The 25,397-nt window shown below is 39.8% G+C and overlaps 1 protein-coding gene across 3 annotated transcripts; it reads right to left on the reverse strand.

Annotated features, from left to right (window-relative positions):
* Positions 1-14,978: 14,978 nt before the first annotated feature.
* Positions 14,979-22,037, reverse strand: LOC103721638 (heat shock 70 kDa protein 8). Of its 3 annotated transcripts, none has more exons than XM_026810232.2 (3): positions 21,864-22,037; positions 20,938-21,025; positions 14,979-17,006 (listed from the first exon to the last, which is right to left on the reverse strand). In XM_026810232.2, coding segments are annotated over exons 2-3 (1,728 nt in total). In that variant the 5' UTR covers positions 20,940-21,025; positions 21,864-22,037; the 3' UTR covers positions 14,979-15,280. The 3 variants fall into 3 exon arrangements, with proteins under 3 accessions (XP_026666033.1, XP_008810147.1, XP_008810146.1); XM_008811925.4 differs by lacking the exon at positions 20,938-21,025 and adding an exon at positions 21,504-21,601; XM_008811924.4 differs by lacking the exon at positions 20,938-21,025 and having other exon boundaries at positions 21,864-22,035.
* Between the last annotated feature and the right edge of the window lie 3,360 nt (positions 22,038-25,397).

Raw genomic sequence — 25,397 nt, forward strand, 5'->3', positions numbered from 1 at the left:
GCGCTTGATCATGGCAGTTCTCAAACCCCTGGATCAACCCATCAATGGCCTCCTCCTTCAGTTCATCCAAATACGCCTCAGACTGGCGGTAACTCTGGACTGCCTCCCGAACTCGCTTCTCGGCCGACCTAGCGAGCTGCTCGGCTTCGTGCTTCTGGCCAGCCAGTGTAGCCTCGAGCTCAAAAATTCGATCTTTGGCGGATCAGAGCACCAAACGAGCTTGGTTGCGCTCGAGCTCCGCCTCTAGAATTTGGGCGAGCCCAACCTCGACTTGAGCTTCGGCCGTCTTCGCCCTCTCTTCGGCCTCTTGCTGTTGTTGCTTGGCAACCATCGCCTAGGCCTCGGCCTCCTGCTTTTGTTGCTCGGCGGCTCCACCTTTGACCGAGATGACCTCGCCCGATCCTGGTAAGTTGATCGCGGCATTCACCAACATATCAATCACATGAAGGTTCTGACACAAAAAATAAAATATTAGCTGAGGTCACGAAAACTTGGAAAAATATCAGAGTATGACATTACTCACCAGGACGTCGGCATAGTATGCCTAATCGAGAAGTCGTTGAACCCCAACCGCTCCAGCCGTTCCCAGTCGGCCAGAAGCATGGTGTAGCAGACGATCTCATGAGCGGTATTGCCAGACTCGAGGGCCGAATCGTCCTCGAATAGATTATTCCTGGGCAAGAATGGTGTCCTCTCGGGCTGGGAGGGAGTGGGCTCAGAGGGAGTAAGGTCAGCTCTTAAGGAGCTCGGGGCCCTGGACAAGGTCGGAACCCCAGAAGAAGCCGGGACCCTGAGTCCGCTCCTCGGCTCAGGACCCGATCTCCGTAATCGGATGATTTTGCAGGTCCTCCGAGTGCCGCCACCAGGCGCTGCGACCGCCTACTCCACCGTGGCCCCTCCTTCGGCTCCTCTTTCGGTCAATGGGGGCAGCTCGGCTTCACAAGCGGCCTCGCTCCGTGTGACATCGAAGGAAGAAGCGGTCCTCGGCTTCTTAGACCTCGGCTTCTTAGACCTCGGCTCAGGCTGAGCTCTACCCGAGGCGGCCGCCCTCTTATTATACCAAGCCATCAGGGTCTCATCACTAAAGACCATCACTGCAATTTCTGATAGCGGGAGCCTTAATAAGAATCAAGTATGAGAAAGAAGAAAAGAAAAAGAAAAATGATTGTGTCGCCCTTACTCCTGAGATGAGCCGAGCTCATGCCGACGTTCAATAGTGCCTCCTTGCTGAGCAGGTCAGGAAGCTTCAAGGTCTCTCTCAGGCCGAGCAGCCTGTCCAGAATCCCCTTCTCAGACTGAGACAACTTGGGGGCTTTGTTGTTCACCGTAGTCAACGGCGAGCCCTAGGCCAGGTCGAACCCCTATGGCCGCTCGGAAGAGAGGAAGAAAAATTTATTCTTTCACCCATGAATAGAGGAAGGATCACCTCGAAAGAGCGTATGGCCTCCCCAAAAAGAGAAGTATCACCAACCTTTGTCTGCAGGGCTAGCTTTTAACAGAAAGCAACCCCGAAAGACGTTTACTGAGGTGGGGATCTCATAAGCAAGACAGAGAGAGAGGAAACCAATAATCATTCTCCATGAGTTCGGAGTGAGGTGCATAGGAATAAGGCTATAAGTCGCCAAAAGCTCGCTCACGAATCTGTGGAGGGGGAACCTTAGCCCGGCTCGGAGCATTTCCATATACGCCCCGATCTGGCCTCGAGGGGGGTAGGTGACTTAAGCCCCGGGCTTCGGGAGCTCAAGAGTGAACTTGCGCGGGAAGAAGAACCGGGCCCGAACCAAGCCCAGCTCCTTTCCGGTCAGACTCGAGCCAATCCTGCTCAGATTGTGGTCCAGCTCAAGCTCGGCCTCTTCCACATCCGAAGAAGCCTGAGATCGAGATGGACCCACGCCGGACTTAGGAGCTCTCGCAGGAGGACAAATTGCATCCAACATCAAGGGTTCCGTCTTGCTCACAGAAAATCAAGAAAAGAGGATGAGAAGACGGAGGAAGAAGATGGAAAAAATGAACAACTCTCCGAGCGACCGAGAAGAAAAAAAACACCTACCCAAAGCTTTACCAGAGAAGATAATCGGAAAAAAGAGAAATCCGCTGCGAAACTCACCGAAAAGCACCACGAATGCTCGAAGAAGAGCTTGACGACGACGGTGATAGCGGCCGGGAAGAAGAGCAAAGAAAGCAATGGAGGTTAAATGAGAGCCCTAGGGCCTTCCCAAGGTCTTATATAGACTACCTCAACGGCTCTGATCGGCCTGCCCAGGTGGCCGAGTGGCCAGATCATGCCATATGGCAGACCCAAAAGCTCCCTTAGCATATCTTTCTAGATCATGGTGTTAAATGTTAGTCATCATGATGGCCACCTTGGGGGCGGAACATTGATGGTTGGCATCGCGCATACCGTCAGGTGACGCCTCGAGAAGGAGCCCGTACACTACGCATTGAAGAGCTCCCTCAACCACTTTCGTCGGAAATGACATGACAGCTCGACCCACCCAAGCTCGGCCTAAAGTCGATTAGCTACAAAGATAGAGAGATGCACCCCACACGACGCATATACCTTTACGGACATGTGGCTGTAGCACAGGACGATCCACAGCTCAGTTACTTCCTTCACTCGAGCCAAAGGATAACTCGAACTCGGAAGTTGGGGGGCAAATGATTGGAGGCAAAATGGATCGTCCCATTCCGGCATGAAGTCACCCAATTCCGGCTGAGCATACCTTAGAGCCAGGGCGACCTCGCCACCAAGAACCAGGCCGACCTCGGCTTCACCAAGAGCCAGGCCAACCTCTGGCCCGCCAAGAGCCGGGTTGACCTCGGTCCCGTTGAGAGCCCAAGCCAACCTCCACCAAGGACCCGAGCCGACCTCGGCCCTGTCAAAACACCTTTGGAAGGCAGGGAGTGTGACAACGTACACCCTTCCTCGGTCCTTCTCATCAGTTGCAGGGTTTGGTGGATCCTGTCGAAGATCCATCGAATCCTATTTTCAGGCAGCCGAGCTACCAGATCGTGCCACGTGGCAAACCCAAAAGCTTCGTCAGCAGATCTTCTTGGATTGCGGTGTTAAAGGCCGGTCATAATGACAGCCACCTCAAGGGGCAGGGCATTGATGACTGGCCCCTCACATACCACCAAGTAATGCCTAGGAGTGAGTGCGCACACTATGCATTTAAGAACTCCCTCGACCAATACCGTTTGGAATGATGTGGCGGACCTTCAAAACAGATCCGAAAATATATCTTCCGAATTCTCCACCCGCATGACTGACCTCCATGCAATACGCCGCCTCTAATTGATGGCTAACTGATCACGGATCGACTCCAAATTTCAAGTAACGGCCGAAACCCTCACCTTATAAAAAGAAAGTGGGGAAAGGCCTTCGGTAAGCCATTATATGCTATTCTAAGCTGCAAGAGGCCACTTGAGGCACTCTGAAGCTCTCCAAAAAGTCCGACTAACTTAACCATCGGAGGGCCTTGGCCGGAAGCCCCGGCCAAGGCTTTATACAGGTATCTTGGACCGCAAGAGATGGCATCCTTTCTCCGTCCCGGCCGGCGTCTCCTCTACTCCCTTCGTCGTGGTCGCCCTCAGGCCGAATTTCATCCACAACAAATATCATAATAATATTGTTGTAATATAATAGTATTATAAAATTATGGCTATATTTTATAATAAATATAAAATATATTACTTGTTATATTATTAGATTAAATATTAACATAAATAATATATAAATTAGTTTTTGATAGTATATATAGTTAGACAATTTAAAATACTACACACTGTCCTTTATTATTATTTTCTGATATTAGAAGCTTTTTTTTTTTACCAAATAGATATTAATATTTCAAAGTACTTCAAAAATTTAGTTGCCAAATAATAAATTTTTTATTAAAATCTCTACAAGTGAAAGCTAACTCTACTAACCAAAGCTCTGCAAACAAAAACTGATACCAACATAAATGCCAAATGGGGTCTAAGATGATTTAGACATGTTCAAAGTAGACTAAGAAATGTACCTGGAGTAGTTTGATACATGTAAAACGAAAGAAGGGTAGAAATAGGCCGAAATCCAAACGGGATAGTAGTGAGAAAGGATTTGATATTCAAAATCTTTCACAAAGGAAAGCTCTAAACCAAGTAGATTGGAGAAAAATGATTAACATAGCTGATTCCAACTAATTTGGAATTAAGATTTAGTTGGGTTGGGTTGTAGAAATATAATGGGCATATCCTGAGATCTTTCCAACGGTATTATTTAAATGGCTAGCTATATGGGTGTCAGCGAATGGAGTGCGTCGTGACGTGCCGTTTGGTAGTATGAACCGAGACGTTCAATGAATGGTGGTGGAAACAGAGTTATAGAGACAAAACATCGTGGTCGTCACGGAGACTGGTTGCCATCGGGAATTCATCACATTGCACCCAAACGAGGCCACACGTCGGTGGAAAGCGAGGCATTGACGTGCGAAACCTATGCCATCCCTGCCTTGGATTTGGTAAGCCGATCCTCTACGAAACCTCTCTTCTGCTATGCTTTTCGAACGTTGATTCCATTAATCTATTAATCCCCAGTCTTTGAATTGGCTATCGTAACTCGTTGGCGGAGAGTAGGAATGTGTGCTTCCTGTCTATTTATCCCTGTCTTGCTTGATATGCTTTGGGTTTCCCAGCTCTTCTTCCCACTGTTTCGAAGTCAAAAGAAGCCCGAGAGCCGGACTTTTGTGTTATAGTTTAATAATGTTTTTACTTGGAAATTTGAGAGTACTGGGAACTATTTAAAAATATGGCTCTAGGGTGGTTCTTGTCATTTTCTCGTGTCGCCTGCTTGTCAAGGTATGTTGTTAGGGCTGACGTCATTCAACCTATCTCAAACTACGAGTTGCCTTCGTTTAAGAAAAGTAAAAAAAAAACTGATCGGTGAGAGCACAATGGTGCAGGGTGGCACTGGCAGTGAGTAAGTGATGCTGTGCCAATGTATGTCTGAAAAGTCCCAGAGACATGATTGACCTGAGAGTGACCTGCATGTAATATTTTATTTTTAAAATAAATTTTTGGCACCCTAACTTTTTTAACAAGATGAATTTTTTTTGGTAAATTTAACAAGATGATTCGATAACCATCTCTAGGATCAATTTTGCACATATTGTTTCATGCTGCAGGATATATGGTTCATTATTTTTGGAGGGCCAAAAGAAGCTTCTTGAAGAGTTAGAAGCTTATTTAGATAATTTTGAAATGTTTGATAAAAATTTTGTAATAGTTTCTTTTAGCTCCTCCAAAACTTGGAAAAGGTTTACTAAAATTTTTTTATAATTTATAACTTTTGGATAAAAGCTCTACTTCAAATGTATTAAAAAAACTATTTTTCTCCTCAGAGAGCTAGATTTGAGTCATAGCTACAATTTTTTAAAAAAAATTAATTTAAAAATAATTTATAAGTTAACAATGTTTTATAATAACAATTTTGTTAATATAATATACTATAATACAATATAATTTTCGTCATTATTATTCCACTACAATACTCATTTTATAATATATAATATTATTACACTATAATAATACTATAATATATTAAAATAATAATATCATTTTATTCTATTATAATAACAAAATTATCATAATATATAACATGATAAAAATATTGTGATGTTTTTATAATAAATTTAAAAATTTATTATTTATTACACTATTTAGGTTAAATATCAAAATAAATAATTTATAAATTAAGAATACTTTAAAATAATAATTTTGATAGTATAAACAATTGAACAATCGATGGCACTATATAATATCTTCTATTATTTGATAATATGTTTTATTACTATTTCCATATACTAAAAAAGCACTCTCAACCTGGTTACCAAAAAGATATAAAAGTGCTACATTATTTCAAAAATTTAGTTATTAAATAGTAAAAAATATTTTATTAAAAGCTCTATTAGGAAAACACCTACTACTTAATGCTTTGTAATCAAATGCTCTTCTACCTGCAGCAATGCTAAACGAGACCCAAAGCTATCCATAGTTGGACAATTATGATGAATTAGCAAAGCATGCTGTATTATCCATAAAATAATATTTTCCTAACGATGGTATCTCTAAAAAAAATCATGGCAGAAGTTATTACGATTAATTATGTATGAATGTTACGTATTTTAATGGCCAGTATCAATTTTTTTAGTGAAAATAGCAGAACATAATGATATGATTCACTCAATTGTCATTATAAAAGATACAAATTATTTCTTTTGGTTTGATTTGGTTGAATATTTGAATTTAAAAATACTGTTTTATATAAAAATAATAGTTATGCGAATAATGCCTATATATTAGAAGATCAATATAGCTAGACGGTTAACAATTTTTGAGTTCCTTTTACAAAAATATGTAAGATATCAAGAGGTTCTGGAACGGTTACAATGGCCAATATAACATTTTGTTATTTTTATTTTGCACTAAGAGTTAAAGTTTGGGAAAAAAAAAATAAAAATTAAGAAAGGAGATTTTTTTTTTTTTTTTGGTTGGGTCCTTTCCATTATGTCATGGTGGCCCGGTATTATATGGAGAAGCTTGTTCTTCTACTGACTAAGTACAGCTTATCTTTGTTCAGTAATAAGCATAGATCATCAATACATGCAAAGGTTTCAACAATGTCCAAACTAATATTAGCAGTAACAGCTATGGTTTCATCCTTTCTATATCAGTATGTTAAAAACTTTAAGTTAGAATCATAATTAGTCTATTTATAGATATTATCATATAACAGAGAAGCATGTACTTTTTTTCCTGTTCAATCATTTGAAAATAACAACTTATCAATTAAAATCTTCGCAAGAATTCAGAACATATTTTCTTACTAAAATAGTTCAACATAATTATTAATTTTTTAAAAATAATTTGAGCAAGTAATGTATTACTCTTATGTTTTTACTTGTGACATTTGTTACTACGATTGGCAGCTGTCTTGGTCTATAATAGTTAGTAACAAAAAGGTTTAGTTAGGATTGTTTTGCTAAAAAATAGTTATTATAATATTAAAAAAATAATACTCTTGGAGGATCCATTTTTTGGAGACAGTTTATGATGTTGTGACCTTATATCCATCGGAATAAGAACCTTAAAAACTGAGAGAAATTTTCTTCAAGAGAAATTTTCTTGTAGAGCCCATCTTGTTTCGGCTTGTTTCCATCTGATGGACGGGTTTTGGGCCACTCTGGCCGGTTACAAGTGTCTACATGGTTCCACTGCCTCTCCAAACTCTGGTATTTGGATCTGTCCCGGGACGAGAATCTGGGCCTAATATCTTGGCTTGCCCACAACAGGCCCACCGTGTTGCCTATCACGGGCTTCTCTTTGTAGTTTGTAGGTTTTTTTTTTTGGGGGGGGGGGGGATGAAAACGGCAAATTAAATAGCTCTAAAGGGAGTACATCTTGCCAGATCACGGAAAAATAAAGAGTACAAAGAGAAAAGAGTGTCTCCCATAGATGTCCAAAGAAACTCCCTGGAGTGCCGGACGACGAAGGAGGCGACCCAATCTGCAGCCCGGTTCGCCTCCCGAAATACGTATGCTGCCCGGAAGCCCCTCAACTCCTGGGCTAGTCTTCGAGTATCTCTAATGAGGGGATGACCATCACCATATCTATCCGCACCTCGAATCCAATTAATCACCACAGAGGAGTCCCCTTCAAGAAGCACCCACTCGGCACCGAGGACTCTCCTCGCAAATGATAACCCCTCCCATGCTGCCCGAAGTTGTGCCCCTACAACCGTAAGTCCTAGCATGTGCTGACTCCCGGCTGCCACCAGCCTACCCCAGGAGTTTCTGATCACAAATCTAACACTACTAGTAGTACGATCCACCAACATACTCTCGTCGAAATTCACTTTGAGATGACCAAGGGATGGGGGCACCCAAGAAATGAGGGCGCACCTGGGCGCTATGACAGCAGATGAAGTGCCCCATATAGTTTATAGTTTTAACAGGCTTTCTCTCTCATAGCATCTTGGTCCAGTGGAGCGAGTGAGCTAAAAAGATATGTACATGTATCCCGTGATGATATTTTATAGCCGTAAAACTATCTACACCTTTCACTATAAAGCTGATGGTGGATTGTACATCACGCTGCACACGCCATCATCCATCCAGGCAGCAGTAATGTTCAAATCTGAGAATGTAATGCAGTCTCCTGTTTGTATTTCTAAGGCAATGAGATGGTAGATTGGGTTTCCCATGCATGCACCATTAAAAAGTCCAAATCCAAGTACAACTTTAGGGAAAGTATTCTAGTAGGGACCATCTGAAGTAATCATATTAATTGGCAACATTGTGGCTCGGGCAATGGATATGGAGAAGTCTGAGGGTCCTACCTCCAGACATAAGTTGTCCTCTCTGCACAGTTAAAGCTACACGTTGCTTTGAGCCATGATGATGCATCTTCGGAGCATTCATTAAAATGTTTTGGACTTTCCCAATAAGATTATAGTAAAGAAAATTCTTTATTAGTACATAAAAAGTTTTCCTAAATGCAAAGCATTTAGCTAAAATGCTAAAGAAAAAAAAAGTAACATGACAGGAGCAGTAACATTTGGATCCACCGGTAGGACGGGCCATGGGGACCATGGGATGGCCCAATCATTTAAAGCCGGTTTGAATTTTTCTGCAGAATTAAGCTGAAAATTCCACAGAAATCTTGTTAGCAATCTAATTCGCATTTTCTAAAAGCTTGCTCAAATCCAACCTTTCAGCTGGAGGAAGAAAAAAGATTCATGGAGATCTTTTTTCACTTCTCACAAAATTTGGGCTAGGAGGTATTTTTTTGCTAGAGCTATACTTAAATGGGCAGCCCAATCTACAAATCCAACATGATTTTCAGTCCAAACTTGCGCAAATTCAAATTTAAAGAATAGCACCGAATAATTGATCAATTAAAACACAACAAAAGAAAGCACAATCCATTCTCCACTTGGCTACCAAAAATTGGAGCATGCGTGAAAGCCTAGAAGCAAAGATCATAATATAACAATTCTGATTGGACCAAGTTGCCATCTACTTCTTTTTCTTGCTTGGCTCCTTAGCTAAAGTTTTTTTTCCTCTCACCTTTTTCTTTTTTCTTTGTTCAGCTCTGCCTTAGCTGAAGCTTTACTTCTTCTTTCTTTCTTGCTTCTTCTTCTTCAGGAAGCTTTCTGAATTTTTTCTAGTCGACCTTAGAAAATAGCAAGTCAACCCCTCTATGACTAACAACTATAACAGCTTGTTTTTCTGCAACTCTAAACAGTAGTTTTTATCTCACAAGGATAAGTGTTAAATAATGAATAAATTTATCTAATTTATATAGCACTTATTATTATTTTGATGCATATATTTTAAATTTAAATATAAGAAAATGCATTCTCCTTCATCATTGCATTTTAATAAATTATTAAAAGTAATTCAAGTTTAATTAATTTTATTGGTCGAGTCTAATCTATGCAGGTCGAGTCTAATGTATGCAGGTCGAGTCAAACTTATTTGAGATGACCCCTGAACCCAAATCGCATGCACCCCATGAACCAGATCCTCTCAGATTCCGATTCAGCCGTCCGTCCCAATTCTCCTATTTCTTTCCCAATATTTTTCTGAGTCCACCCATGTCCACGTCATCCTTTAAGTGCTTAGAGATCAAGCTTCCACGTCATTCCTCCCTTCCGCGTTCAAAGAACACTCCAGCCTTCATCCTGTGTGCATGCCAGTCGGACCCAAGGAACCAATTCTGCATCCCAGCTCTATTCGCATTCCCTGCATCGTGGATCCTCTTCTTCTTCCGCGATAAGATCCAGCTCCTTCCAGCCGAGATCCTCTCAGCTTCTTAGATTGTATTCCATCTCTCAGTCGAGATCCCAACATCCCAGCTCCCCTGCTCCCAGCCGAAGGAGTCCTCCGAGCCATCCCGAGCCGTCCGCGTCATCATGGGAGCTCGTATTCCAGCAACCGTACGCGTCTTCCATCCAAGCTTCACGGAATAGAGTCATCCAAGCTCATCCCTTGCATCCACGTGAACAAGATCTTTCTCTGCATCATTCATTTCTTCCCCCATTTCAGAAACAGAACAGAGTTCATTCCGTGGATCGCATCCTAGCATCCTCATCTTCTTCCGCTAGCTTATCCTCTCATCCTCTTCTCCGGATCATGTCCACAAACGGAATCCCCTGTTTCAAGATCACATCCATCCGAATCCCATGCATCCCAGCTCACGGTTCATCACTTCCTCCCAACCAAACTCCCAGATTCCATATCCTCCCATTCGGATTAACTCCATCGACCACGGATGAATCCCCTGCATCCCGAAACCGAGTCTTCTTCGCGTTCAGCCGCATCCGTTTCCCTTCATCCGCATGAATCTAGCCATCTACAACCACTCCTCACATCTCATTCGTAATCCATTCTTATCCCAACATTTCCAGCCAATTCCCAAGCTCTTCAGCATCATCCCCAGGCCTCATAACCTCCTCCCGCGTCCAGCTACTCAACCGCAAGCATCCCGAGCTTCACGGATCGTTTCCTCCCATCCACGGACGAGTCCTTCATCCAGCAATCTCAGCCGAGCACATCACTCCCGCGTCCGTGTACTCCGTGGTCCAACTTCATCCATCCAGCCATCGGGACCAAAGCCAGCGTCTACAACATGTCCGGAGATCAAGCAATAATCCCAGCATCTCATCCACGGACATGATCCATCCTTATCCAGCAACCGCATGAGATTTCCACGTCCAAAGAACGCTCCCATCTGCAAGCCAACCTTCCGCCCGTCCTCGTGGAGCCATCTCTTCTCAACCGTGAAACCATGTCCCATCATCTGCGAAGGAGATCAAGCCTCCACAGCCTTAATCCTCCCACTTGGAACAGCCACAGGGGAGGAGAGACAGAGGATGGGGAGGCTAGAAAAGGGGGGGACTTCTTCTCTTCGGAGGTAGCTTGGGTTCACAGGCCGAATCCCGCAGTCCAGGAGGGAGAGTACGTAGTTTGGGTATTTTGGAAATGATTTCCCATAGGAAGGAATAATGAAGTGCTGAGAGGAAGCCGCTCTCAGGGGAGTCTACAGGGAGAATGAACGAAGAGATGGAAGCTCTTGGCACTGCTGCTCCTGTCCACTACTGCATGGAAGCCTAATCCTCTCACTAGGGCAGGATGCAGCCCTGACAAAGGGCCAAGGGTTTTGTATCTTTGATTTCTATTCTTGGATTTGTATAAACTTTATTTTGTTCTCAATGAATATTCTATTTCATCTCATAGTTAAAATTTGTGATTTTAGGTATGACGTTTATACAACTGTTCTTCATGATCACTAAGTTAATATAAAATCATCCATGCTCAGAGAAGATGCAGTGTCCTGCCATATTAGTTTAGGATAGATATTTCATGCCAACTGAAGATGAATGTTCCTAAATTACTTTTGTGAAATTTTATTTGAATGCTTAGTGGGCTTGTAGCCAATTTGCATGTTAATCCAAGAATAAATCAAAATACAATTAATCTTTGTTCTTAAGTTAGTTGTAAATTCCTTGCCCTAGGTTCTTTTACTTATATCATTTTCAATTGGATTTCTTATTAAATTGTTTAGTTTAATTTTCTTCACAAACTCTTCTTTTCACATTTTTAAGAAAACAACTGTATCCCAATCTCTGTTGATCGATATCCGTAATCACTAACCTACAAGGTACGTGCTATTGCGTGGTCTTTAAAGTTGACTATCACACAACAGCTCTATTTATTGTCTAATGGCTAGAAAGTATTTCAACCTTCTCTAAAGAGTATAAATGCATAAAAATACCAAAGAAAAAAAGTGAGCTCAACCACTATAAAGAAAAATTCACTAAGAGCAAAAAAGAAAAAAAAACGAGAGAAAATTTCAATAAGCAAATCATTTAAAAACTTTCATTGTAAGCAAAAAGATCACATCCACGACTTCTGAGAATTGGCGAAGTGTTTTCAAGAAAAATCAAGTCAACCAACAGAGTGTAGCACCATTTAATATTTTGTATTTACTATTCTCGAGCTATATTCATTGTAACAACATTTAATTTGTTCTATTCTTTCCTGTAATAAGTTTCAAAAACTGAAATTTGGAAAAAAGTCTATCCAAACCTATAATTAGATTTTGTTGAGCTTGGGATTGGCTTGATGAAGGTTTTGGTTGATTGGCCTGAAAAATCAACTGGGTTGATTGTGAACCCGAAAAATAATCGATGAAGGTTTTGGTTGATTGACCTAGAAAAATCAATTAGGTTTTGTTGTGAAACCGAAAAACAACTAGGTTGTAATATGGATTATAGATTATAGTAAAATTCTCAAAAAGTTGTGGAGAGTAGATGTAAATGCAGGGTTGACACCGAACCATTATAAATCTCTTATGTTTGCCTTATCTATTTTTCTTATTTAACTTTTCTACATATTTGCTTAGTGCTCATTTGTTAAATTCAATATTCATCTATTAAAGCATTTATTTCTGTTTCATTATTGATTAAAGTGCCTGAACAACCCAATTCACCCCCCACCCCCCCTCTCTTGGGCTGCATAGCTGGGCAACAAGTAGTATTAGAGGCTAATACTCAAGCTACTTATTGACCTAACTGTCAAGAGTTAAAAATTTATGGGAGCCTCTGTTGGAACCTCTCTTGCTGAGGGTCAATCCACAAACGGACCTCCTCTGTTTACTAGGACAAACTACACATTTTGAAAAGCACACATGTATATTTTTATTTAAGCACTTGACTATGATATGTAGAATGTCATAGTAAATAGTCCTCACACACCCATAAAAATAATTGATGGTGTGTCTCTTCCAAAACCTAAAGGAGAATGGGATGAGTTGGATAAAAAAATGGCATACTAAATGCTAAGGCTATGAATGTTTGATATTTCTCCTTAGATGCTAATGAATTAAATTGAATATCCACTTGCTCTTTTGCTAAAGAAATCTGCAATAGGCTGAAAGTAACTCATGAAAGTATTAACCAGGTTAAAAGGTCTAAAATTAATATGTTTGTACATAATTATAAACTATTTATAATGGAACCTAGTAGTCTATATCCGATATGTTTACTCATTTTACAAATATCTTAAATAGTTTTAAAAGCCTTGGTAAATTCTATTCTAACCGTAATTTGGTAAGAAAGATTCTCAAGTCATTGCCAAGAATATGGGAAGTCAAAGTTACTATCCTCCAAGAAGCAAAGGATCTCAATACCCTTCCTCTAGAAGAACTATTGAATTCCCTGATGACTCACAAGTTGTCCATAAAGCAAAACCTTGAAAATGATGAGCCAAACAAAAGGAGAACCATCGCTCTCAAATCAATTGTTCAACAAAAAGAACAGAGCGAAGAATCTAATTATACTGAAGGTGATGAGAAAATGGCCCTCATTGCAAGAAGATTCAGAAGATTTATGAGAAGAAAGCAAGGATTAAGAAGAGGGTCTTTAGCTAAAGAAGAGCAAAGAAAAGCTAATATATTTTGAATGCAAAAAAACCTGACCACTTCATAGCGGACTTCCCACTGCCAAAGAAAACTCTGAAACAGCCAAAGAAAAAAGCAAGTCGCTACATAAAGTGACAGCTACCAATCCAGTTCATAGGAAGATGACCAAGAAATACCAAACCTATGCCACATGGCCCATGAAGGTAAGGTAAGTTCTGAACCCTTAAATAATTTTACTGTTGATGAACTTCAGAAAGTTTTTTTATGATTTATTAGATAAATGTAAAACGATTAGCCAAAAGAATAAAGAACTTAAGTTGAAAAATCAATCCTTATAAATGAAAATAAATGGCATTAAAAACTAAACAAGTTTTACTAGAAGAAAATCAGATGATCAAAGAAGTAACTAAACTGAAATCAATAGTTGAAAGATTTACTTTAAGTTTTGAAAAACTAAATATGATTTTAGATAGCCAACAAGCTATGTTTGATAAAGTAGGACTTGGCTATAATCCTCTGTTAAAGTAGAAATCTTTAAAAAAAATATTCATCAAATCTTCAAATAATCAAACAAAAAAGATAACATATTTTAACTATGGAAATAATAGGCACAAATACCTTATCTATAATTATAAAGCAAATAATCTAATCGGTAAAGTTGCTATTAAGAAAATATGAATTCCAAATGAAACCATTATTACTAACATGCAAGAACTCAAAATAGCTTCGGTATCTAAAATAAAAGCTTAAATTTTATGTTGTAGGCGTGTCTAACAACTCATGAAGCAGACAGAAAATAGTACTTCGAAAGTGGATGCTCTAGACACATTTTAAAGATTCATCTTTTTTGAAAGAAAAGAGAAAGGAGCGGCCACCTTTAGCGACAACGGCAAAAAAAAAAAGATTATTAAAGTTAGTAAAATCTATATCACTTCCCCTTCATTGATTGAACATATTTTACTAATAGATAGTCTAAAACATATTTTCTTAAGCATAAATCAATTATGTGATAAAAAATTTACAGTCTCTTTTGAATCTTCTATATACTTTGTATAGACTTGATAATATATACTTAATCAATTTTGACCATTTATCAATAAAAAATACTTGATAATCATGCCAAGATCAGTAAAACTAGTTAGTTATGGCATCGTAAACTAGCTCATAGCACGAAACTTATTTCAAAAATAATTAAAAAAGATTTAATTATAGACCTACCTAAATTAATTCTTTTAAAAAATAAAATTTATGATATGTATCAACTAAAAAAATAGACTAGAATTTTATTTAAATCTAAAAATATAATTTTAATTTTTAAGGAATTAAAACTATTGCATATGGATCAACGAATTGTCCCTTGTCCCACGATAAAATCTTGCTGGACAAGTACAGCATCTATTTTTCACTAAAAGATCCAACAATGTGATACAATATTCTCCAATTATCATAATATGTAGCATAATCATTGCGACACTCCCTTAATAATGAGATCCATGTGGAACACAGAATCTTAGCCACCAGAAGAAAAACACTGGACAGGGAGAATAACATTGCTTCATGCAATTAGACATTAATACAACCCACCAAGTCCAATTAAGAAAAATCTGAAAATTGCTAGTGGAAAAGGAAGCTCCACTGATAGGTGAACAATATTCAGTGTGGTGATAACAGATTGAACTGAGATGCTATAAGCCACAGGGACAATTAGACAACAAGAACAGGTCTAAAAGTCTCATCATAAACCAACCATGAAGCGAACACACGTTTTTGTAAGGAAGTAAAAAGTGGAGACAACATATTGCCATTATATTACTCACTACTGCAACTTCTTTGGAATGGTAGCTAGGTCGAGAGTAGAACCATACATTTTAGCAAGAGCCTGTGCACACCAGCCATGACCATCACCCAGTGTTGGCATTCTCACTTCAATGAAAGGTGAAACAGTACTCTGGGTACCTGGCAGAATAACACCAGCCAACACTCTAAGCACATCCGAAGCATCGATATCCATGCAAACACTAATCTCAGCAGCCCCTTTTGGTGCTGGGGGAATCCCAGTGATCTTGAAGTAACCCAAGAGTTGGCAGTCTTCCACCTGCTTCCCTTCTCCCTCATAAACAGCAATTAGGGCCTCCGTCTGGTTGTCATGCGCTGTCGTAAACAGCATGTCCTTTCTTGCAGGAATCGCTGTGTTCCGGTTTATGATTGTTGCAAAGCCATCTCCATCCGCACGGATGCCAAGGTTCAGAGGGGTTGCCTGTATGGTTAGCAAATCCAAGCTCCCTGAAGGATCACTAATTCCTGAAGCAACAGCTCCTTCTAGTGCAGCACCACAGACTGCAGCCTCCAGTGGGTCTATACCCTCATATAAATTCTCTCTTTTGCACAACCCCAGCACCAGACTTCTGATCTTGGGAATGTTGGAACACCCTCCGACCAGTATGACATCATTTATGTCTTCTGCAGTCAATTTGGCATCAACTAGACACTGCATTATAAGTTTCTCACATTTCTCGAACAGATTGCCATTCACTTCCTCAAACTCTGAGCAATTCAAGGTTTTGCATATTTTATTTCCATCACCCAAATCCACATCGATGTTCACACTGGGCTGGGAGGAGAGTTTGTGAATTGCATCTTGGGTTGCAATACGCAGTAATCCCATTGCTTTGATCTTGTCCATACTGTGATTAGCACAGAAGGTGTCGAAGTTTGGCAGAAGGTGACGCAAGACATTTTGAAGGATATCCTCTCCACCTACAGTACAACCCAACAGTGCTTTGATCTGAGAAACTCCTCCAGCTGTAGCAGTTATAGCAACATCACAATATCCTGCACCCATATTGAATATAAGAGCAACTTTCTCAGTGCCGCTACCCATATTCTCATGTAAAGATTGCTGCTGCTGTTGTGCATATAGAAGTGCTACAGAAGTAGGCTCTGGCATAAGCCTAAGGACATGCAACCCTGCCATTGCACAGGCACGCTCAATCCTGGATTTCTGGAAGCGACTGAAAGAGACTGGAATAGTTAGAACAGCATGTCTGATTTGACGCTTCAGTTGAACTTCTGCCATGGCTTTCAATTCCACCAAGAAGATTGCAAGGACTTCTTCTGGTGTGGTGGACCTCCACACATTATTTACTAGAGCTGCAATAAATGGTCTGACACCGATATCCAAAGTCTGAACCAGAAAAGGAAGAGTCTTGCTGGCATGAACCACTGGGTCTGTATCCACTCTTCCAACAAAGCGTTTCATATTAAAAACTGCACTTCCAGAGAATATCTCCTGCTCACCATGAGCAAGTTCTTCGCTTACACCTCCTGAAGGACTATCATCCTTGAACAAAACATAAGAGCGCATCAGCTTTTGGTTTCTGGGATTCCTAAGCAGTTCCACTTGTGTACCATTCCATATCGCAACACTACACTTTGAAGTTCCAATATCAATACCAATTGCAAGATCAGGAAAAGCAAATTGCACTTTGTCATCACCAGTGGTTTCACTATCCGATGCAACTGTGTAGACTTGTTCAGCCATCCTGAACAATGAGACAACATGTATCAGATATCCAGCCAAGAAATACTGTTAGAACAATACAAAAAGATGAAAGAACACCTTGCATACATACAATCTTAGTGTAACCTCATTTTCTAGTAGGCTGAGAAAAGCATTGTATATCAATTGCTTTAGTAAGCCAAACAGCAATCACAAGCAAACATAGGCAGGTACCTATCTACTATTGTGTTTACTCAATATTATGTCAAACCTAGCAGCCAAAGCAATGACACTTCAGAATTTTTGGAAACTGTAAGTAGCAGTCACCTAGTCAACTTGAAAAATTCATAATGTTAAAATTCTCAAGCTTAGACATTTTTTTATGCATCTGTGATTTTCAAATTTCTAAAATCACACTAATTCCCTGAACTGCGTCCGAGACAGTTTTTACCGAGCAACTATGCATGTACCATTTATCTTTACACTTATTGAGCAACAACCCAGTTAATTTCTCAATACATCTGAAGATATAATAACAAAACCACAGAAAATGGAGCATATATTTCTGAATCCACGGTAAATGATACCTTTCAACCATATATTTCCAAGTTAATTGATGTCCAAATTGTGTTACTTGTTTCCTTGTAAAGTCGTACCAATTTATCCTTACTCTTTCACTCCTTTATGTATTATTATAATAACATCCATAACCACCAAATCGTAAGATTAGATTTGAAAAATAAACATAGGCTTTCAAGTTATTAATAGGTTTGCAGGTGAAATGTATGCTACGTATTGACATACGTTTGAGCAAGACCTTCAAGACAAAATAAATTCATGGATTTCTTGTATTTTCCAACCAACCTTAAAATTTGATTAAACTTAACATATGCAAATTCAAGGGAGTGAATATCCATCATTTTGATTAGCTTCCGGGGGGTAGTGAAATGTTAAATTTACAGGCTTGCTACAAGTTTTCTGCTAAGCTGTTAGTGAACTACCAGGTAACAAAAACAGAGAAAGTTCAGAATCTTACAAGGATAGCTTATAAATTTATGGCTATAGAGATATAATGGGTCATTTAAGGATTTAGGAAGAGTTATGCAAGAAGGGGAACAACACTCACACCAAAGAAAAGTAACGATTTTGACTCTCCTGAGTCATCACTCATAAGTGTCCCATGAGATTGTCAGAGAACGAAAATGATAGCATAATCACCTTACACAAAGGGAGAGACTCTCAACAATGCTCATTAAAATCTAAATTTTGTGAAGTACAAGGGCAGAAGGATTTATTAACAAAAGGGTCAACGGAACCGCCCCGAACTGAGCGGTTCCAGCCATCTCGAATCGTACCGGTGGCTCACCGGTACAGTTTCGGCAGCAGAAACAGAGCCCGTTGCCAGAGCCAGAGCCAGAGCCGAAGGAGGAGAAGGAGAAGAAAAAAGAGAGCTAGCGAGGTAGGGAGGGAGAGAGAGAGTGCGGGACGCCGGCAAAATGCCGGCAGAATCCGGGAGAGGGCCGGCCGAGGCCGCAGAAAGCAAGGCCGCGACTGCTAACCCTATTTCGAATGAAATAGGTTTCGGCCATGGCCTTACAAAAAATTGCCGGTAGAGGCCGGCGGAGGCCCGCAGAGGCCATAGAAAGCGAGGTCGCAGCCGCTGACCCTATTTCAAATGAAATAGGGTCCAGCCATGGCTTTAAAAAAAATTGCAACTTTTAAGTGAAGTCGGCAAGAGATTTACCGACTTCGCTTAACAAAAACAAAATTTTTTAAGGCAGCGGCCGCAGCCGAGGCCGGCCTCCAACCTCCACTGGCGGAGTGCCGGCATCTGCCACCCTCCTCCGGCCCTCCCTCCCCCGCCTGACCTTTCTCTTTTCCTCTCTCCCACGGTCCCTCTCTCGGTACGGGCCCAACACGGCCCGTACCGAGTCATCCCGCCAGAGAACCGGTACGGTGCCCGGTACCGATTCCTCCGACCTTGATTAACAAATACGAATTGCAGCTTACTAAAGAAAATCTGTTACAAATCAGGACCCTTCACCTAAGAGTAAGAAAATAAAGTTCAATCACTTAATGTGATATTACAGTCCTCTAGAGAATAAAGCCCTTACTCTCAGCATTCTACCAAATGTGGAGTCCTAGGAAACCCCATACATAAACACACTCAGATTATATAAGAATTCCATTGCTGGTTCTAGGGCCCTTGGACAGAAACCATACTGGATTTCATACTCTCAGAAAGACTAGAGGATATGCATAATTCATTTAATTATTTCATGACTGGAATTGTTGAGCCAGAAATAAATAAAAGTTATAATAGAAATTAACTACCTAAAGAAACTGTTTCTGTGTGATCTTATACAAAAATTATTGTACAAAAGCACATTGTTCCCTCTAATAGGAGCAAGTAATGATGATAACTGTCAAACAGAAAACATGTCAAATTAATATAGAATCTTTAAGACATATGATCAATTTCCTTGCAATCTTTCAACAATTATGGCGCTGGGAGTTGTAGCAATATTTCCTGTCTCTGCTCACAACATCTTTTGTGATTTTGGTGTATTGTCCATAAGTTAGATTTCATGACGGTTGATGCAACTTTGTTTAATTGTTTCATTTTGGAAAACAAAATGAAAATGTTTCCTCTATACAGCTGGCATTTTCCCACTCTTAAAACCTTAATAAGGTCACTAATTTCCTACTCTATATATCTCCTAGTAAGGTAACATATAGTCGAAACACCTTATATTGTAGCTCCATTTAGAAAGTTGCCTTTGCATTAGCCATTAGAAGTTTAGCTCCATTTTAAAATGACTGAAGGGAACAAATATAAAATTTTGTAGGACATGCCATCATATGATGCAGATATTTGTCGAAGCTTATCCAGCATAGTATGCACTGGCAGATCGGATAACATATCATAGGAAATGATGAAAGGTCAAATATATCATTCTTTACTTAATTTATAATATTTTACCTTACTGGTTTTTTTTTAAAAAAAAACAAAATGACACTTTCCTAGGAGAACAAAAAATCTATGAATATTTCTTAGTACAATGCACAAAATAATGAAATCATCAAAATTTATTATTAAAGAAAAAGTCTTCAATCCACATCTGAGAAATGATTTAAAATCGAGATACCATGAACCCAGATATGCTACCAAGCACCTTTTACTCATATCAACCAGATATATAAAGATACAATCAACAAATTTTGTTGGTTAGATATGACAATAAGTAAAAGATCGTGTCTTAAATTTAAGTGGATAGAGATGGAGATTATGAAGACAGAATATGAACATTCAGGTACAAACAAATGAGAAATAAACAATTTTACAAATTCATCTAAAAAAATGATTTACTCTAGAAAATTATTGTTGTTACTCTAGAACTTCCTCAATCCAATCTACAACAATAACAAACTATGTACAGGGATGCTTAGTTTTTATTTTAAAAAACATGAAGATGCTATAAATAACTTCTCAATTAGAAATCATGAGTTCTAGCTGACCAAAAAATTAATGTTTGCAAAAGAAAAAAAAAACAAAAACAACCAAAGTACCTTAAGTTTATTAATTCATCCATTTTTATGATACCAAAACTGCACCAAGAGTTTCAGAAATTTTAATACTTTTTCCCTCAAGCATAGTTTTCACGGCATTCAAGTAGCAAAAGTCTTCTAGAATCAACTTGCATGGTACTGAATTTGAACACCAAGTGACAACATTCAAAACAAAAAAATGGCACAAAAATACAGATGTCTCAATCTCTATAACAAAAGTGCAAAAATCCTCATCCAACAAAAGAAGATTCACAGATTACTTATTCTTGACATGCAATATATTGAAGGAAATAGTATGTCTAACTCAGCACACAGAACCATGTAGAATAGTCAGGGGCTTGCCCTATGTTTTGGCACACCAAAATCTATTTAAGAATTTATTCCCCAAAGTTTAATATACCAACATTAGTTTCTCCTGTAGTTACTGGCTCTGATTTCAGTCCCAGACACTACTTGGTCAACTCTATTAGGATCTGCAAGCTTGTAAAAGACCTGTATTATTTAGAGAAAAACTATGTCACAAATGAAATCCCTCAACTAGCGCAATCTTATCTTCTTGTAAAACAAGAAGATCAAGTAATAGTTCATCTTCACAAATAAAGAAAACCAGTCAGCTCTTATATTGAATATAAGAACATGACTAGAATTTTAAATATCCCAGGAAAAGATCCGTATTAGACCATTCTGACAAAGACCAGACGAGTAGTCTCTTCCAAAATTGGCATTTAACCAGTCCAGATGGAGCATCGCAGCCACCAGTATCGGTCAACCACTAAGCTCAGAAAAGGGGATTCAGAACCCAACCAGCAAATGCTTCATAACTAAATGCAAAAAAAAAAAAAAAACAAAAAAAAAAACATAACAAAATGATGAAAATTTTACAAGGAAGATGGGCTCTCGAGTTGCATGTTAATCTATCGACATTAATAATAATGATTAAAGACAATGACCAGATCCCTCATCAACATACCCAGAGTTCACTTTCTTATCATCCAAAGATTAACCCCAACAACATGAAGTGTGGAATCCCGCCACCAAGTTGATGAGCAACCAGTATTATCACTTACGCTACAAAAACACGAACGTCGCAGACCATCAAAAACAATAAAACTAGAAGCAAGTAAATGACTAATACAAAAAACCTCAAGCCGCACAAAATACAAAAGAATTTTATCAACAAAGCAAACACGAACGCATCCACGAGCAAACCCAACATGGTCGAAAACGTCGGCATAATCAGAAATACATATCAAATATTCTTTAAGAAAACAGAGTGAGAGATGGTATAACCAGAAGAGGAGGAAGAGGAAAGGGTAGTAAAGGCCCTTACTTGATTGATACTTGGAGAAGCGAAGTGGGAACTCAGGAAACAAGTGAGAAGAAGGTGAGGATGGCGACACTCGTTGACGAGAGGGGTAGGAGAGAAATAAAAGAATGGGGTGAGGTGGATGGGAGCTTCTGGAGGAGCCGAGAGACGGAGAGAGTATTCGTGGGATGGGAAGCAGCAGGGTCGGGTTCCAGAAGCATCCGGAAAAGGAAAGTCGATGGTGTGGATCAATGCTTCAATGTAATCTATGCAGATATATGTACAGAATTTTTTATGAGGGACGAAACATCTGCCGTCCAGATGAGATTGGTTCATCTTAATCACCGTCCTCACAGGAAAATAATTCCGTATACAATCGTTTAAGGGGATGGCTGATCGTGTGCCTTTGCTCCTGGCTTTGGTGCTGAGGTAGTAAACACGTGTGGATGATGGACCCAGCCAACTCGTGACGGCCAGTTAAATCTGGGCTTGGTGGGGGTTTTGATCTAAGTTCTTGTCCAGTCCAGCAATTGAGTCAATAGCTGGATGGGTGAGATTTTATAAGATCTATAAGTTGAGTATGAATTTTGTTCTGACATTGTGTATGGATTAGTTAGAAATCCGATCAAGTTCAATAAATTATTTTGGGTCTGTTTGGCTATTTTTGCAGTTGAAAATTCTGTAGAATTTGTGGATAAAATAAGCAAAGAAATAAGAGAGCATGCCAATATATCACCAAGAAGCAGAAAGTTTTCATTGATCTCAATCAAATTATAGGGCTAGCATTATCATTGCATGAATGTAATCAAAAATAAAGTAAAAGAGAGGGGCAAGAAGCTTCTCTAGCATGGATTAGTATGAATTTGGCATACCCTGTTCTTGGAGGAGATCCCCCTTAAATTCTTTTATGCTTTAGGCCTTCTTGAATATCTATTGAGATTGCTGCTTGGGTTGGAAGGGTCCAGATCTAAAGGAATTGAGATGGAAGAAGAGGGGAAGGGGGAGAGGAGAGTTAAAGCCAAGAGGAACCTACACAAGAGCAAGTTAAGTTAAAACTAATGGGAAAAGAGATCAGATGAACCAAAAGATCCAATTTTCTCTTCCTGCGGAACTATTTTTAGATAAAGGAAGAACAAACTAATGGTGGAAGTTTGAATTTGTTTAAACTAGAGAAATGTCGAGATAACGCTGTTGGGAATAAACTGTCCCAGAGAATTTTAAATCTATAATACTCTACTTCAACAAATAATAGGTAGAAATAGGCTTAGAGAAAATAAATAGAGAAAGTGGAAAAATGGAACCCGAGATGCTGAGGCGTGGTATGTTGGTCACTTTCCTTGAAGTAGATTTCGCCGCCTTACAGTGCACTAGGCTTAGATGGCGTTCTACTCCTGAGATACAACAGCCTCTCGCACTGTTCCTTCTGCCTCAATGATTTGCACAGATCAAAGAAGCCTGCAAACTCAGAATCAGTATGCAGCAAGCCCGTTGATTGAAAGAAAAATAGCAAACAGGGAGAATAGAAGTTCTCTGTTATCAATTATATATCCTGTCTAATCCGAAGAGGTCTATTTATAGACTTCTTCGGGACAGACGCGACCCAAAACCGATCCAACGGTCGAAACTGGTAAAAAAATTTGAAAAAACACTGGAAGTAGGGCCAGCGGATGCGAGGTCGGTTGCGAAGAGGTGCTAACGAGGAAGCGACGTGGCTCCTCGTGCTATGGGTGCGAAGCACGACTCACGTACCTCTTGGCTTATCGCACCTGTTGTCCGACCTCGGCTCCTTGGGCTCATTACACCTATCCGACCTCGGCCTCGACTCCTCTTGGAGGAGCACGAATGAAATACAACCTCGGCTCTTCGCGCTTCGGATGAGAAGGTAGGTCGGACGAGCACATGCGCAAAGAACCTCGGACGAGCAGGGCCGAGCGAGCACAGGCACAGGCGCAAAGAGCCTCGGACGAGCAGGGGCAGGGCCCAGCGAGCACAAGCACATGCGCAAAGAACCTCAACTCGGACAAGCACAGGCACAGCTTGGCCGCAAAGAACCTCTGGTCGGACAAGCACAGGCACAGAGAACCTCGGCTCGGACAAGCACAGGCCCAGCGAGCACAAGAGAACCGAGCTTTACGTAATAGAAATAAAAAGGAGGGAATGGTGAATCGAACCTGTTATCTCATCCCCACCCAAACAACGCGCCAACCACCAAGCCATACTTCCTTGTTAATATATATGTATAATATATATATTTTAAGTATGAAAACTTTTAATCATTAATTTAACCAAAAAAAAAATCTAACATTCCCCCACCTGATTAAAATGTTTTCAAAAAACTTTATAAAATCAGAAAATAGTCAAACCGGGCTTGTTTATGTCACGACTTTAATAAAGGTAGCTTGCGGCTTTGAACCTTTACCTAGTGAAAGTATATTTTCATCTGAAAGGTATAGTGGTAGCTAAAAAGCTTTGAACCAAATTCTTTAGTTCAGATTTCTATATACTTCACCCATGACAAATGCAAATACTGGGTTCATCATAGGTGGTGCTTTTTCTGGCCTTATGCACCAATATCTCAGTTTCATGAGTGCTCTAGGGGTTAAACCCTTATCCCCATAGACTGCGACCACACAGTCACACTCACATAGGTGAGTCCTCCAAGGGTGCTCGCAGCACAGCACCTTGCCATAGACTCGGACTCATTCAGAGTTTTAAACTCTTCCGTATACTTCTGCTGTATTTAGCACTCACATCACAGGGAGAGACCAAATGACATAAAGTCATTTTATAATAGTGCTAACTAATCATTAAACAACTTGTTTTTCCCGTTGAACCTTTCATCTTGGGATCTCCAGTCCGAAATAGGTTAGGTTGCCATTGTCAATGATTCCTTATGGGTTTCAGTCCCATCCCCTTTGATGTTTCTATGACTTTGCTTCTAGCCAGTCCCTTAGTTAAAGGATCTGCTAGGTTATCTTTAGATCCAACAAATTCCAAAGTTATGATACCATTTTTAATTAGGTATCTAATAGTCTTATGTCTCACACTAATGTGCCTTCTGTTTCTCTTGTTATACTCAGTATTTCTACAAGTATTAATTGCAGCTTCATTATCACATAACAAAGAGATAGCAGATATAGGCTTTTCCATAATAGGCATTTCAGACATAAGATTTTTAAACCATTCTGCTTCTTGACTTGCAGAATCTAAGGCTACAATCTCAGCCTCCATAGTGGATCTTGTGATCACAGTTTATTTGGATGATCTCCAAGCAACAGCTGCACCACCCAACATGAATATGTATCCACTAGTTCCTTTTCGATTCACTGAATCAGTGATCCAACTAACATCACTGTATCCTTCAAGTACAGTGGGAAATCTTGAGTAATGTAAACCATAATATATTGTACCTCTCAAGTATCTAAGTACTCTATCCAGTGCTTCCTAGTGACAAAGACTAGGGCAACTATTAAACCTACTAAGCTTTCCTATAGCATAAGAAATGTTAGGTCTACTTGTATTTGCAACATACATCAGTGTCCCAATAATTTGAGCATA

Source organism: Phoenix dactylifera, chromosome 6 (genome assembly GCF_009389715.1).
Source record: "Phoenix dactylifera cultivar Barhee BC4 chromosome 6, palm_55x_up_171113_PBpolish2nd_filt_p, whole genome shotgun sequence".
In the NCBI taxonomy this organism is placed as follows: domain Eukaryota; kingdom Viridiplantae; phylum Streptophyta; class Magnoliopsida; order Arecales; family Arecaceae; genus Phoenix; species Phoenix dactylifera.